The following is a 14,925-nucleotide window of genomic DNA, read 5'->3' on the forward strand; positions in this document are numbered from 1 at the left end:
AGTTTTTTTCAATCATGTTTTCTATAATAACAAAAAGTTAAAAATATGTTTTAGAGTTATGAAATAACTAACCTTCGCAACGTTTTAATTTTACGGAACTTTTTTGAAAATATGTATCTTATTAATTTTATACAAAAAATACGCCCAATGTGATCCTTAAAAGGCCGGAGTAATTCTATTTTCGATTGATTAGGGGTTTTAAGGGGTAAATTATATCAATATCTCAGAGAATTCTGAACATAAAATAAAATACAAGTGGTTAAATTCTCTTTAAGACATAACACGTTATTATCTTGATATTCATAGAAGTAAAAAATAACAAATACCATAGCAAAATCTTTTGAACAAATATTAGGAATATTGAACTGCGTTTCGCTTTTCTTTACAACAAAAAAGAATGATGAATCTGATCTTATTGTTACTTTAATGTTGTCTAAAAAATTTGTTCATGACGTCATATATATTTTATCAAATTTATGTTCAGTAAAATTTATGAGTAATAAATTTCGTTCAAGCGTTTAAAAAAAAAGTTCGTTTGCCCGACTGCTAGGGAGCAACTAATCGAAATATCTGCAGTAGTGTACTACAGCAGCAGTAGAAGTTTCTATCTGGTGGAGAAAAATGTATGGGACAAGAAGGAAGACGATAACAGCATCAATACTGAGAAATGTAGAAGTCTGCTACCCCAGAGAGGGGATGATCCCAGTTTTTAAATTCAACGCCTGCATCAGCAAAGATAAGCAGAAAAATAAAAACGAAAATTAATCTATTTTTTTTCGCATTTAAGGAGGCCGATTTGGGTTTTTTTGCGGAAAAACTACAATAGCAAAACTCTTTATTTTAAAACCATATGTTATTTAAACCAACTCTAGTTTATTTGCGAAGGTTCGTGAAAATCGACCGTCTGGTTCTTTTTAGGGACCATCTCAAAATAGAGGTACATTTACTATAGGAATATATAGGAAACTGTCATTTTCCGCACATCAAAGCAGTTTAAAAATATACTACAATAGCTTTTTTTCTCAAATTGTTATATATGATTAGTAATATCATTTCCTACCTTATATGTAAAAAACACAAAATTCTACCGTCTGGTTTTTAGTGGGGGTCATCTCAAAATATTAAAATGCACCAAATTTTGCTATATATTTGGATCATCACGAATGATGATTGGTATAATGGATTCATTCCAAAAATGAGGAAAATGTTCTCAAGGATAGCATCATTCTGTATATAAAATTTCAACAGCATACAATTTTTACTTTTTCTTTTATGTAATTTCTTATAACGTAATCCTACAAAGCTTCATTTTATCATAACGTCATAAAAGCGCAATGGCAATGCTCCCCTACCGCACAACGTAAAAATCGTGTTAAAAATAAAAATTTCCTTTAAAAATCTTAATATTTTTATCTGTATTTTGTTAATTGTGTTCGATTTTATAAATGATATCGAAAAAAATTCATAAGAAGTATAAATCAACTGTATTTTATAAGAATGCGCAAAAACATGCGCAATGCAAACTAAAGTCGGCCTCCTTAAGACTGAAAACCATTCGTTTTACGCTGGTTTTTTTAAAATCTCTAAAAATCTGACTAAAAGCATTACGAAATTAATTATTAAAACGAACCGTCGAAAACCGAGTTTGATCATTTTCTTTTTTTTGTAGAAAATAATTGGTTTCTCTTTTTTATGTTCCAGGCATTTTTTGTGATCGTTGCAATAAGAATAAATAATTTTCTCACCGTCAGATGGCAAGCAGTTAATAGATACGTCCTCGCTATGCCAACAGTAGTGTGATCCCCGACCCTTGTGTTTGCACTCCGTAATACTTGTCTCAGATCCAGAACAGTTTACATTATACAACCAGATGGGACCTGACCCTTCTCCGTATGCAGCATTTCTATAAGCCTCAGATGTTTTCCTTAAAATTTAAAATCCATGACCATGATTTGTTCATGATAATTTGTGTGCAAAGATATAGTTTAATATTTAAAAAAAAGTTATTTGATCTTAAGTTTTTTTGTGTAATTGAGACATTTATCGCCTCATGTTATTAAAATGGCTTTTTCTATTACGCAAAGCAATCATTTGAAAAGTTCATGGATTTTGAAACATAAATTACATTTGTAGACAAGGCTGGGAAATTTAAAAAAAAAATGTAAATCTAATCATTGAATTAAATTTTTTAAAAGACGTTGCCATAGTCATTGCAAATTGTCGACTACAAACACGCAATAAAAAATTTGTTTGTAGTACATCTCTCTAAAAAACAAGGATTTTAAGACAATATATTGGTTATCATTTTACCAAGGTAAACCTAGAGATCGACACACCACGACAGAAAGATTGTTATTCAAATAATCGTCACAGACCGTCCCCCATCTTCCAAATTTGGACACCTCTAATCGACCTTCATATTGAGTCGGTCCTCCAACAAGTCGAACAAGACCTTCTAGATATACAAAAATATAATAATAAATGGCCTGACTGCTTTTTTTTTTGTCATAGTACAGTTTTGTTTGTTAAATACACATTAAAAGTAAATTGTTGTAAACTTTATTGTTATAAATAATTTTTTTTTACATTATTGTGCACGCATAGAAATGCTTCGTATCGTTTTTCAAAATTACTGAGCTTTTTAAATACACAATAACGGTAACTTGCCGTAAACCCCATTGTTATAAATAAAACCAATTTTGTTCACACAGATCTAGAATTGCTTTGTATTGTCTTTCAAAATTAATGAGCTTTTTAATCTGATTTTTTAGAAATTGATAATATGGTAGTCTAATCAAGACCAATTATTCATGAACATCGGAGGCTTTTTTGAAGTTCTAGTTTTTATTAAATTATTAAAACAAAACGTCGAAAACCGAGTTTTATTATTTCTATTTTTATGGAAATTTATTGGTTTCTCTTTTTTATGTTCCAGGCATTTTTTGTGATCGTTGCAATAAGAATAAATAATTTTCTCACCGTCAGGTGGCAAGCAGTTAATAGATACGTCCTCGCTATGGTCACAGTAGTGTGATCTCCAACCCGTGTGTTTGCACTCCTTAATACTTGTCTCAGATCCAGAACAGATCACATTATTCAACCAGATGGGACCTGACCCTTCTCCGTATGCAGCATTTCCATAAGCCACAGATGTTTTCCTTAAAATTTAAAATCCATGACCATTATAATCATTTGTTTATAATAATTTGTGTGCAAAGATATAGTTTAATATTTAAAAAAAGTTATTTGATCTTAAGATTTTTTGTGTAATTGGGGCATTTATCGCCTCATGTTATTAGAATGGCTTTTTCTATTACGCAAAGCAATCATTTGAAAAGTTCATGGATTTTGAAACATAAATTACATTTGTAGACAAGGCTGGGAAATTTAAAAAAAAAAATGTAAATCTAATCATTGAATTAAATTTTTTAAAAGACGTTGCCATAGTCATTGCAAATTGTCGACTACAAACACGCAATAACAAATTTGTTTGTAGTACATCTCCCTAAAAAACAAGGATTTTAAGACAATATATTGGTTATCATTTTACCAAGGTAAACCTAGAGATCGACACACCACGACAGAAAGATTGTTATTCAAATAATCGTCACAGACCGTCCCCCATCTTCCAAATTTGGACACCTCTAATCGACCTTCATATTGAGTCGGTCCTCCAACAAGTCGAACAAGACCTTCTAGATATACAAAAAATATAATAATGAATGGCTTGACTGTTGTTTTATTATAGTACAATTGTGTTTGTTAAATACACATTAAAGGCAAATTGTTGTGAACTTTATTGTTACAAAAAAAACAATTTTACATTATTTTGGTTTCACAGAATTGCTTCGTATTGTCTTTCAAAATTATTGAGCTTTTTAATCCGATTTTATAGTAATTTATAATATGGTAGTCTAATCAATTAATTAGCCATGAAAATCTGAGGCTTTTTTAAATTCCAGTTTTTATTTTTTTTTTATTTTGTTAGACATATTAACAAGTCGGCATTTCGATATGACATGACAACTAAAGAACATAATTTGTTCTCCCTTTAAAAACTATTGATTTGTTAATCTAAGCCTAAAAATCGACAAATCACCACAGGAAGTTAACTATTTAAAAGACTTTGACAGACTGTCCCTCATCTTCTAAATTTTGCTATAGAAGGTGAACAAAGAGTGCATTTCCCCGCCGGACTGAATGAAAATCAGAATTTTACGTCTACTCATGGGTAATGCTTTTTTCAACATATCAACTATTTCATGTTATAGAAAGGATACTTATCGGTAGGTCACATTTAAATAAGTGTGGACACCTATTATTAAAACAACAATGTTTCAACATCAGGCTGCAACGTTTAAATCAGAGTTGAACTATGGTTGCATATGAAAGTGGAGCAAAATAAAAAATTTAACTTTGTTTCAACGTCATATCAGCGTTGATTCAGCGTAGAAATCATGTTGAAATCTAGTTGAAAATATGTGACAAGAAAATCTAGTTACATTTAATTGTTACAACTTGCTTATAAATATATTTGTTCATTAGTTCGTGCTTTCCCTACTTCAGAATTAAATGTATTGAAGCGAAGTTATGATCAAAATCGAAAATATCCCTTCGGTATCCTGTGGTAGAATTGTGCTGACTAACTTCCGGTTTAATGTACTCATCCCATTCGATCCTCAGCTGGTCACGTGATACCCGAAGGGTATATAAGCCGAGAAAAATCAGTAGGATCGGGGATTCTGTGTTTGACGGCCGAGACATCAACACATCGAAGCCAGGGAAGTAATTAAGGTCGGTAACCTGTCAATGGTCTTACGTGCCTGTAATAGGCTTTCGAGACTATAGGAGTATATTTGGATTAATAAATATACAGATTGGCTTGTTAGTACGCTACAGTCCCGGAACAGCGCGTGCGCTCCTGTCTCCGAGCAGCGCATACGCAATAGTAATTTGAAGTGCGTGCGCCACAGAGAGCCAGGGGATATTATATGTACATATTTCAAATTAAAATCTGTGATTGAGGAAATAGATTATTTAATTCACTCTTTGACTTGCTCAGGCAGAGCAGCCGAATCCCATATCGAACTCAGAAACGTTACAGTATACAGTATCTATAATAATCGTCTTATGTTGTCTTTATATTAATGTTGATATCCTCTAATATTTTATGATAATGGAATTGTAAATACACTGTCATTAAGATGTCAGATTTTGAAAAGATTTCAAAAAATAAATGAAAAATAAACCAGTTTAATCTTTATATAATCATTTTTTAAACCATTTTGTTTTCCGTCATTTTAATTTTTTTCTTTCAATTCTGTAAATAAGGAATATCTTCTGACCGTTGGGTGGCAAACAGTTGATTGATACGTCCTTTCCATGATCACAATCACTGACTCCCCAACCTCTGTGTCTACATTCCGTTAAGTTTGCCTCGGATCCACTACAGTTAACAGTATCCATCCAGATAGGACCTGACCCTACTCCAAATATAGCACCTCCGTAAGCCTTAGATGTATTCCTAGCCATATTAAAATAACAAAAAATACAATTTGACTTTATAACTTTTTATTTCATTTGGGTAAAAATCAGAGTTAAGAATTTGAATAGGGATAAATATTATGCTTTGTGGATAATTGGGTATGTAAGATGAGTTTTAGATATTCCTATCATTTGTCTACTCATACCAAGATAGGCCTAGAGATCGACACACGACCACAGCCAAGTTATCATTCAAATCAGCATCACATACAGTTCCCCATCTTCCTTGTTTGTACACTTCTAATCGACCTTCCAATTCGTTTTCTCCTCCATAAAGTCGGACAGCGGTAACTAAAAACGTATAAATATCAAAATCGATACCGCTGGGTTTTTTTTAAAAGAAAGTACAAGTCTTCTTAGATATATTGTAGGGTTGTTAATAGGCTGATAATATTTCTTTATTCGTATTACCGTAATCTAGATTGTTTAAATCAATTTTGTCAATATATATATACACATGTATATATATATATATATATATATATATATATATATATATATATATATATATATATATATATATATATATATATATATATATATATATATATATTATTTATGATTAACCGTGTTTCGTCTAAAACCAACAGACAAACGTACACAAAACAAGCATGGGTAAACAAATTTATCACGTGACTACTTATACCCAGACGAACTGCTACCTAGTTAAGTGATAGCTTTTAACCGATGACATGGTTAACTAGACTTTAAACGATTTTAAACTTTAACCCGTCAAACGGAAGTAGCAAATTGGATGATAATATAAAATATTTCATACTTAGAAAATCCGTCAGACTCATGCGTTTATGAATCTAAACCTATGCCTGTAGGCATATGTGTGGATCGAGAATGATACGAATGCTATTTTCTTACATTATTCTATTACATAAACATTGTGTATGACATCAACATTAAAAATAATAACTCGTACGTAGATTAAAAAAAATTCTCAGTAATAGCTGAGTCAAGTAGGGATGTTTCAATGTTTATTTATAGCTGATGATCCATAAGGAAATCATTTGTATTCTGTTGAACTCTGCTCCGGGTATTTGAAGATGCTCTGCACTCTGAATCACATTATTTTCTTATATGTAGCTGCGGTATTTCAATCTTTCATATCTGGAACCTTTAAATCATTTTCATGATAAAAATGACTTTCATTATTTAAAAAAAAACCCAGATGTATTTAATATGAAAACATTAATACTTTGCTTTACATTTTTTTATCATTCATACATTAGACTTTAAATCTGTCAATTGTAAACGCTGCTATATTTAAATGAAAATGGCTTACTGGTCACATTTGGTCGGTATGAAGGTTAAGGGGTTAACTTTATTTGGTGCTTTATGTAGGTATGAAGGTAGCTTATAACAAAATTATGACCCGCTAATGCAGGTAATTTTTATTATTTGTAATGCTAGCTACCCTTATAGCCAAAATAAAGCACTGTAGAAAGCATTTTATTGATTATATTTACATCTAAATTTTGATATAATTTTAAACAAAAGCTCGTCTTTAACAAATATATTTCTTAATTGAGTTAAATAAATCTAAACAAAAATATCTCACCTCTTGTTGGCAAGCAGTTGATGGATACATCGTGATCATGGGTACACTGTTTACTACCATTGATTGATTCTAATCCAATCAGCATACAAGACGTAATTCGCGACTCACTTCCGTTACACTTAAAACCTTGCCAAACGACAGGACCAGATCCTTGACCGTACAGCGCCCCGCCATAGGCCTCAGGTGTATTCCTGATTATTTAAAGACCGAGGAATATATATATCTTTAGGCTTTTAAAATTAAAAAATCATTGAAACAAAAAAAATTGTTCCAATTTAGAAACGAATCTTTTTTCTTGACAAAAGTAACATATGTGTATGAATGTATTGTGCGTTTCATCCCGTGATTTCATCAATATTCGCTGAATACAAATGGATTTTGTTGTTGATTTTATCCACAAAATTAAGCGTTTATTGAAAGAATAATTTTCAATGACACATTGTATTGGTACAGTGTATGAACATTATCCACGATTTTACGTATTTATTTCATTCATGAAAGCTGATTTCCACTTTTATTGATGAAATCACAATCAATTTTGTATTTTTTATATAATAATGAATTTATGAATGCTTTAAAAATATATATATCTGTTAATCTTACGAAGGTAACCCCAATGATCGACACGCCACAACAGCGAGTTTATCGTTTAAATGATTATCACAGATTGTTCCCCATCTTCCCCTTTCTCCCCATCCTCTCTGTGTTAATATTTCCAGTCGACCTTCATATCTGTTGGATCCCCCTACAAGCCGAAGAGTTTCTGAAAAAAAAAATTGCAAATAGCTCGGCTAGATCAATTTATTGATAGTTGTCAGTTCCATGCATCTCACGTGTGTTTTCTTTATAAAAGATGTCTTACATTAGAGTATGTATTATTAGGGGATCAATATTCAATCAACTTTGATCAAATAGTTTCACAAATTTAGAAATAAAAAAATAATTTTGTATTTGAAAAAATAGAAATTTCATGAAAACTTTGGCCGTATAACAAATACATTAAACAATAGGAAATACACATTACATTAATATTAAATTTGTTGATTGAGAGATAATCTAGCTTAAGCTGTCAATTTAATCAGCACTCGACAATATATATATATATATATATATATATATATATATATATATATATATATATATATATATATATATATATATATACATGTATATATATATATATATATATATATATATATATATATATATATATATATATATATATATATATATATATATATATATATATATATATATATATACAATATTGTCCGATATCGAATATCAACCTTTTCAAAGCAAAAATTAAATTCTTATTAACATTTCATTTTTTTTTTTTTTTACATTATTTGGCTATCAATTTACTTGTTTGATTTATCTTTACAAAATCGATGGTTTTTATCGTTTATGCAGTTAATTATAGAATTTTAGCTACAAATATAAGCAAATAATTGTTATATAAAACTTCATTTTTTACTTTAATTTAACTTTGATCATACTCTTATAATGCCAAGAAAAAATAATAATAAAAGAAGAAATTTAAAATGATCTAAAACTGTGTTTAAAGTTATCCTGCATTATATATATATAATTGTTGTGTTCATAAGTGTTTTATTTTTTTTTTGTTCTTGTTTTTTTTTGTTAGTGCATGCTCCGGACCAAATATAGAAACTGCGTCAAGCTATTTTAAGTGACTATATTTTGTGGCGGAAAGTTTTCAAGAAGAAAATGAGCAATTTTCATAACTTTTTTTTTACTTTAATGAGACATTAAGGGTATGTCCATTTGTATGAAAAGTTTTGGAAAGTTTGCATTAGTATTGTTTGTTTTATTTGCGTTATGTTTTGATTACTCATAATAGTTCAAACTAAATATTTGTTTGATTTCCTCAAATAACCACTTTCAATGAAAATTCTAAGCAATAATTTCAGGAAAAGTATTTTTCCTTTTAGGACCCCGTATTACCAAAAAATGGCAAATGGCATAGATTCACAAATAAATTAAATGAACATACTAGGTTCCCATTTTTATATCCTAGATGTTTTTGGATGATTGACATTACTGGTATTTCAAGTGTCAACCTCCTTAAGTCATTTAATATCTTTTACATATAAAACAAAGAGCATTTTATCTCGTAGAAAATCTTAAATCTTAAATTTACATCTTGAAATGGCAAAGATGAGATATCCGTAGAGGGATACTGGCAAATCGCCTGAGAAAAACAGGAAGAAATATGACACACTGGCTTGAACCTCCGTCCTGGTTTTCAGATGACGTAAAAACAAGTTAGGTTAGAGAGAGAGAGAGAGAGAGAGAGAGAGAGAGAGAGAGAGAGAGAGAGAGAGAGAGAGAGAGAGAGAGACAGAGAGAGAGAGAGAGAGAGAAACGTATGAAGTTTGACAAGGATATTGCAGATCTATATATGAATTCTTTTGAAGCGCTCGATCTAAAAATCTAAAATGTAATAAATCCTCAATGCTATTAAAATGAGAAATCACTAAGCGTTGTTGCTTTATGCTTTCGAAATAATGCTTTATCTATCCTACTGAATTTATAGGAAAATTATTTTTGGAGGGGATGGGTGGTAGAAAGGGCATGGTTTCGACAATTTTTTTTATAATCTCCTTTTTCATATTATGTTTATCTAGCTCGATCAATATGTGCCTGCACATGTTAAATCTAGTACAAGCTAAACAACTACACATTAGTATGGCACTCTAGATTTCTGTAACTATTTTTTCATTTAACAAAAAAAGTATTATATCAGAGGAAAAAATATAAAGTGATCTGTATTATGATTATGTATTAAACCTGCGAAGACTCATTTGAGATCCGAGATTCGGAATACGAGAGTTAAAATACGAGATTCGATACTTAAATTCAATATCTAAATGTATAAAAGAGACTAGACATTGATCCATGCGTGCACGGGTTGACATTGCATATGATATCGGACATTTAGGAAAATGATACACACCGTATTTTTGACAGCTTTAAGCCTACAATAATGCTATTAAAATCAATACATTCTGCCTAGTTACAATAATGTAAGTGTTTCTCAGGACAGGCCTTCACTACAGTTAAAATGCTTTCCGTAATATAGACAAAAATTGCAGAATCGCTCTGAAACAATTTTGGAGAATATTGATAAATTGAGTTGAAAATAACAGCCAGATTATTCATAACAAAACATTGTGATGCTGTAGGAATTCAACACTTCTTCACCAACTTTTTTACCATTTTACTCGCTTTAAATTTACACACCATGTTGACATTGGGAACTTTTCATATTAAATGCACTGAGTTAGAGTTATCTCCTGTATTTCCTTTGATAAACAGAATATATAGCAAATTTTCAATGAAATTTTACACGTATTTATCCATGCAAATGTGATATTGTGGAAACATAAGATTAAGAACCTCCCGTGATTTAGCGTGAATGCAATGCGCATGCTCAAAGTTGTAAAATCCCAAAAATCCAGATGATTTCCTTAATTTTTTGAAGGAATTTTTGTTGATGATTAATAGAAAATAAATAAAAATAAAAACAAATTGCAAATATATCTTCAAGTACTAATGATGTTCAAAATATATAAAACAAAAGACAGTACTTTTCCGATATCTCGGTATTAAAGCCCAAATATTCGAGTCTATCATTTTAATATAGTAGTATAAATATGGCTTCAGCATACTTTGTCGTACTCGTAAGAATTTATTTGATAAAGTGTGTAAAAGTTACATTTCTTAATCATAGATTTCAGCCAAAAATTTCTTTTCTCAGTTTTTACATTCTATCAATTTTAGAAAATCATTGTGAAAAAAATACTCACCCCCTTGATAGAGATAAGCTTCAATTTCAATGAAAAAGCAAAACGCGATTAACACCTCACATGCTCTTAATTCTCTGCGCATTTTTATGATTTGATTGCTATGGTAAAATACGCTTTTATGAGTTAACTTTGGGGTTTTTGGTGGTTTTATTTCCATATCTGTAAGTCTCTTTTTTCCGGAAAAATTTAAGCTGATCCTATCTCTTCGAAAAATATGTTGACGTTGGATCAGATTTTATGATAAAGCTGATATAAACGTTGCAGCTTGTCAGGCAGAACTGTTATTGTGAGAAATAATGAACATTTTTACTTACATCAAACACATGTATATGCATAACACATACATTCTTAATTTTTAATATAGATTAAAAACAATAATATTATGTAACAATTGAAACAATATATGAACATTATATCACGTAGGGCATTTATGCATAAACATTTAAAAAGGCAATGAATAGCATCGGTAAAGTTTAAGTTGATTCTCTAGATGCATGATCATAACAAATACTGCTTATAAATTATGAGATTCATTTAAATGATTCTTCAATGTTTTTTTCAGTTGGCCCTATTTTTTTATATTTCGTTCTTTTTAAAAAATGTAAACAGAGTATAATGCATTTTCATTTGAACTATGTGATTAGCTTTTAATTGATATAACATGAACATGTTCTAAAACGAAACGTAATAAAACTAGTAGATAGAAACCTTTTTGTATTGATAAAAATATCAGAAACAGCTGCTTTTATTTGGTTTTATTTTGACGACTGTATATATAGACCACATTTTGATACAATATACGATGTATAACCAACCAAAGATTTATTTTGACATGACATAACTAAAACGTCTTCCTTTTCTAAGTACACACACCAGGAAACAATAAAGACGGTTGTTTTTATATGTTTATCGACACAAAAAGGTTTCAAACTGCTGCCATTATTATGTTCCGTTTTGAAACATGTACATGTTATATCAAACAAAGCTAAATTTTAATTGGATTTTTTATCTTCGATATGCTCTATTAATATGGCACCGAAAGTGATTTTAAGTATAGTATTAATGATACTGTCTTGTGTTTAATGTTTCAAAACACGCGGAATACCGGGTTTTTTTTTTTGCATTAAGTCAATCAATATCTTTCATATATAAAACAAAAAGCATTTTACCGTCCTAAAAATCTTTAATATACATATTCAAATGGAAAAGATGAGATTTCCGGCGAGGTAAATTGCCAAATCGCCTTACAAAACAGAAAAAAATTGTGATTTTGTAGATGGTGTTTTGCACATTGGCTTGAACTTCCGTCCTTGTTTTCAGAAGAAAAATATGTTAGTGTTATTAGTTATCTTTTTTATAAAAAGAATGAGAGAGAAAGGGAGAGAGAGAGAGAAAGAGAAAACAAAACTTAAAAAATCGTATAAAGTTTGATAAGGATATTGCAGATCTTAATGAATTCATTTGAAGCGCTCGATTGAAAACCTAATAGAGCCTTTAGTCTATAAAAAGAGAAATCACTATGCGTTGTTGCTTTTAAGCTTTCGAAGTAACGCTTTATATGTATACATTACTGAACTTATGGAAGAAATTTTTTGGAGGGAACGGGTGATAGGAAGGGCATGATTTTGGCAATATTTTAATATCTCCTTTTTCATATTCTGTTTACCTACCTCGACCAATCTTTGCCTGCATAAACTATAACAGGCACGTAGTATCGCAGGGGGGAGGGGGAAAAAGATTGCAGCAAAGATTTTTCTTTTATTTACAAGCTACAAATTGAATTTACATGGAGTTGCCCCCCCCCCCCCGTCCACTTTTATAGGACGATGTTAAAAAAAATGAATTGGAACTAAGGAAATAAACAAGCAAAATTGAAGTAAAAGGCATACCCCCTCAAGGATTGGGGTCTTCAGGATTTTTGAAAGTAACCTTTTCCCTATTTTTTTTAATTTTTTGCTTGTTAAGATATTTTGGATGAGTCTGCCCCCCCCCCCATCCCCCCCCCCCCCCCCACACTTTCAAAACCGATGCTACGTGCCTGTATAAAGTTATCTATTTTATAAATATGTATACTTAGTAAAACCCCAGAGGACTCATTCAGGATACGAGATTCGGAAAACGAGAGACGAAATACGAGATTCGAGACTTAGAATTTAATATCTTAATGGAGCAATCAAATCATTCGAATGAATCAGGTATTAACCTGTTCTAAATAAAAATCATCCTTATAGTCTCTGACTAACAGTTGTATACTGTTGCCCAGGTCTGGCATATCTATGGAAAAAAAGAGCTTTAGTGATGTAGTTGTTAATTCAAGGGTTAAGCCGGCATTTAAAAGTCAAACTTGTTGTACCCCTGTTCGGTGTAATGAAGAATAATGACCCCCGTAAAATAATGACCGGGGTCATTTTTCGACGTAAAATAAAGACCCTCGGTCATTATTCTACATAGAAAAATGACCCCGGTCATTATTTTACGGGGGTCATTATTCTTCATTACACTCTACAAGAAGAAAAGTGACCCCTGTAGAATAATGATCCCCTTATAAATTAAAGTTTTTCAGTATATATTTTTTTATTTTATTATTTGTGAAATGGTCTTTACAATATTGTAATTTTTACTGCAGTTTGCAGAAAGTAACAGAAATTATTATCCATAATCAAATAAACTTAAAGCTGCTTGGTCTGATTTAAATCAATTTTTATGCAGGCTTTTAAACGATGGTTATACTAAGTATATGTATAATGATAGACATTGCAGTAGTTTTCCCAGTCAATAAAGCCAACTTTCAATGAAGGAAAATACTTACAAAATTTGCTAACGAAACAAACGACATTAAAGGGTACCGCGTAATTTCGCCTCAGGGTAAATGTTACCCCTGACGACGAGACGGGTATGGTTGTATTACGATTTTGACATCGCTTTAAATAAAGGTCGAAATAATCAGACAAATTACAAATAAACATGTGTACGTTTTACTCGCTAATATTCTAAATTTTGCTTTTTTTACAATCGATAAATAGCATGTGAGTGTATAGCCCCAATCATTCGGGGGACGAAACCAAACGATTTCCTTTTCTAAACATTCTCGTGATGCACTTTGGTTTGTTTTTTCGTTTGCCCAAAAGGAAATTATTTTTATTTACATAATTTATTTTTACCTTTGAAAGGAGATTGATTCTTATGGTGTAAATAGAAGAAAGTCCATAACTTTCTATGATAAATGGTTTGTATGGGAAAAAAATTGATACTGTAATAACAAAAAAAAAAAAAAGAAAAAAAAAAACCACAAGCAGTTTAAAGTGAAAGAAGGGGCATATCTTAGAAAATAAAAATCCTTCCGTTTTTCTGTAACAAGATACTGACGTATTACATCGGGGTATGGTTGTCATCTTAACGATTACATTTACATGTATTTATGGTGTTCCGATTGGGTTACATCGACCTTCGCACTATCTTTTACTTTTTTAGGGTGAAAGTGTGAAGATGCGACGGAGAAATAGCGAAAGTGCGAAAATGCGATGGCGAAAGTGCGAAAGCGAAGGAGCGATACTACTTTTGCCTCTTCGCCTTTGCACTCTCGCCTTCGCATTTTCGCACTTTCGCCTTCGCCTTTTTTGATTGCATTCAGCAAGTCTGGGCAGATTACATATAATTTGATGCAGGCACCGCACTGTTCAATGTTTTCCATGCTATCATTCGTACGCATGCGGTAGGTCATCGTGGTTACTATGAATTGCTTACTAATATTTTAATGTGTACATGTGACATAGATGTTTACCAGTGCTGGCTATGCCTTATCATTATATACTCCACATAAAATGTAATGTCCGCCATAATGTGTACATATGCACGTCTAGACTACTGTCAGTTAACAGCCGTCTGTATACCGTGGATCAAACAGGGTAACATTCTGATTTCATTGTGCGACACTCTTTGCTCATGCATGGATCTAGAGGGGGAGAGGAGGTCCCCCCCCCT

At 31.2% G+C, this 14,925-nt stretch overlaps 1 protein-coding gene across 3 annotated transcripts in view; it reads right to left on the bottom strand.

The window, feature by feature from the left end:
• Window positions 1-11,048, bottom strand: part of LOC128163861 (deleted in malignant brain tumors 1 protein-like) — an 84,582-nt gene extending 73,534 nt beyond the window's left edge. For all 3 annotated transcript variants that reach the window (XM_052827533.1, XM_052827534.1, XM_052827535.1), the window contains exons 1-9: window positions 10,945-11,048; window positions 7,718-7,877; window positions 7,115-7,305; window positions 5,691-5,835; window positions 5,346-5,524; window positions 3,551-3,695; window positions 2,980-3,158; window positions 2,311-2,455; window positions 1,746-1,924 (exon numbers count right to left, since the gene is read on the bottom strand). In XM_052827533.1, coding sequence (XP_052683493.1) covers window positions 1,746-1,924; window positions 2,311-2,455; window positions 2,980-3,158; window positions 3,551-3,695; window positions 5,346-5,524; window positions 5,691-5,835; window positions 7,115-7,305; window positions 7,718-7,877; window positions 10,945-11,026 — 1,405 coding nt within the window. In that variant the 5' untranslated portion in view covers window positions 11,027-11,048. The remainder of the gene's footprint in view (window positions 1-1,745; window positions 1,925-2,310; window positions 2,456-2,979; window positions 3,159-3,550; window positions 3,696-5,345; window positions 5,525-5,690; window positions 5,836-7,114; window positions 7,306-7,717; window positions 7,878-10,944) is intronic.
• Window positions 11,049-14,925: the final 3,877 nt, after the last annotated feature.

The sequence above is a fragment of the Crassostrea angulata genome, chromosome 9, assembly GCF_025612915.1.
Source record: "Crassostrea angulata isolate pt1a10 chromosome 9, ASM2561291v2, whole genome shotgun sequence".
Classification (NCBI taxonomy): domain Eukaryota; kingdom Metazoa; phylum Mollusca; class Bivalvia; order Ostreida; family Ostreidae; genus Magallana; species Magallana angulata.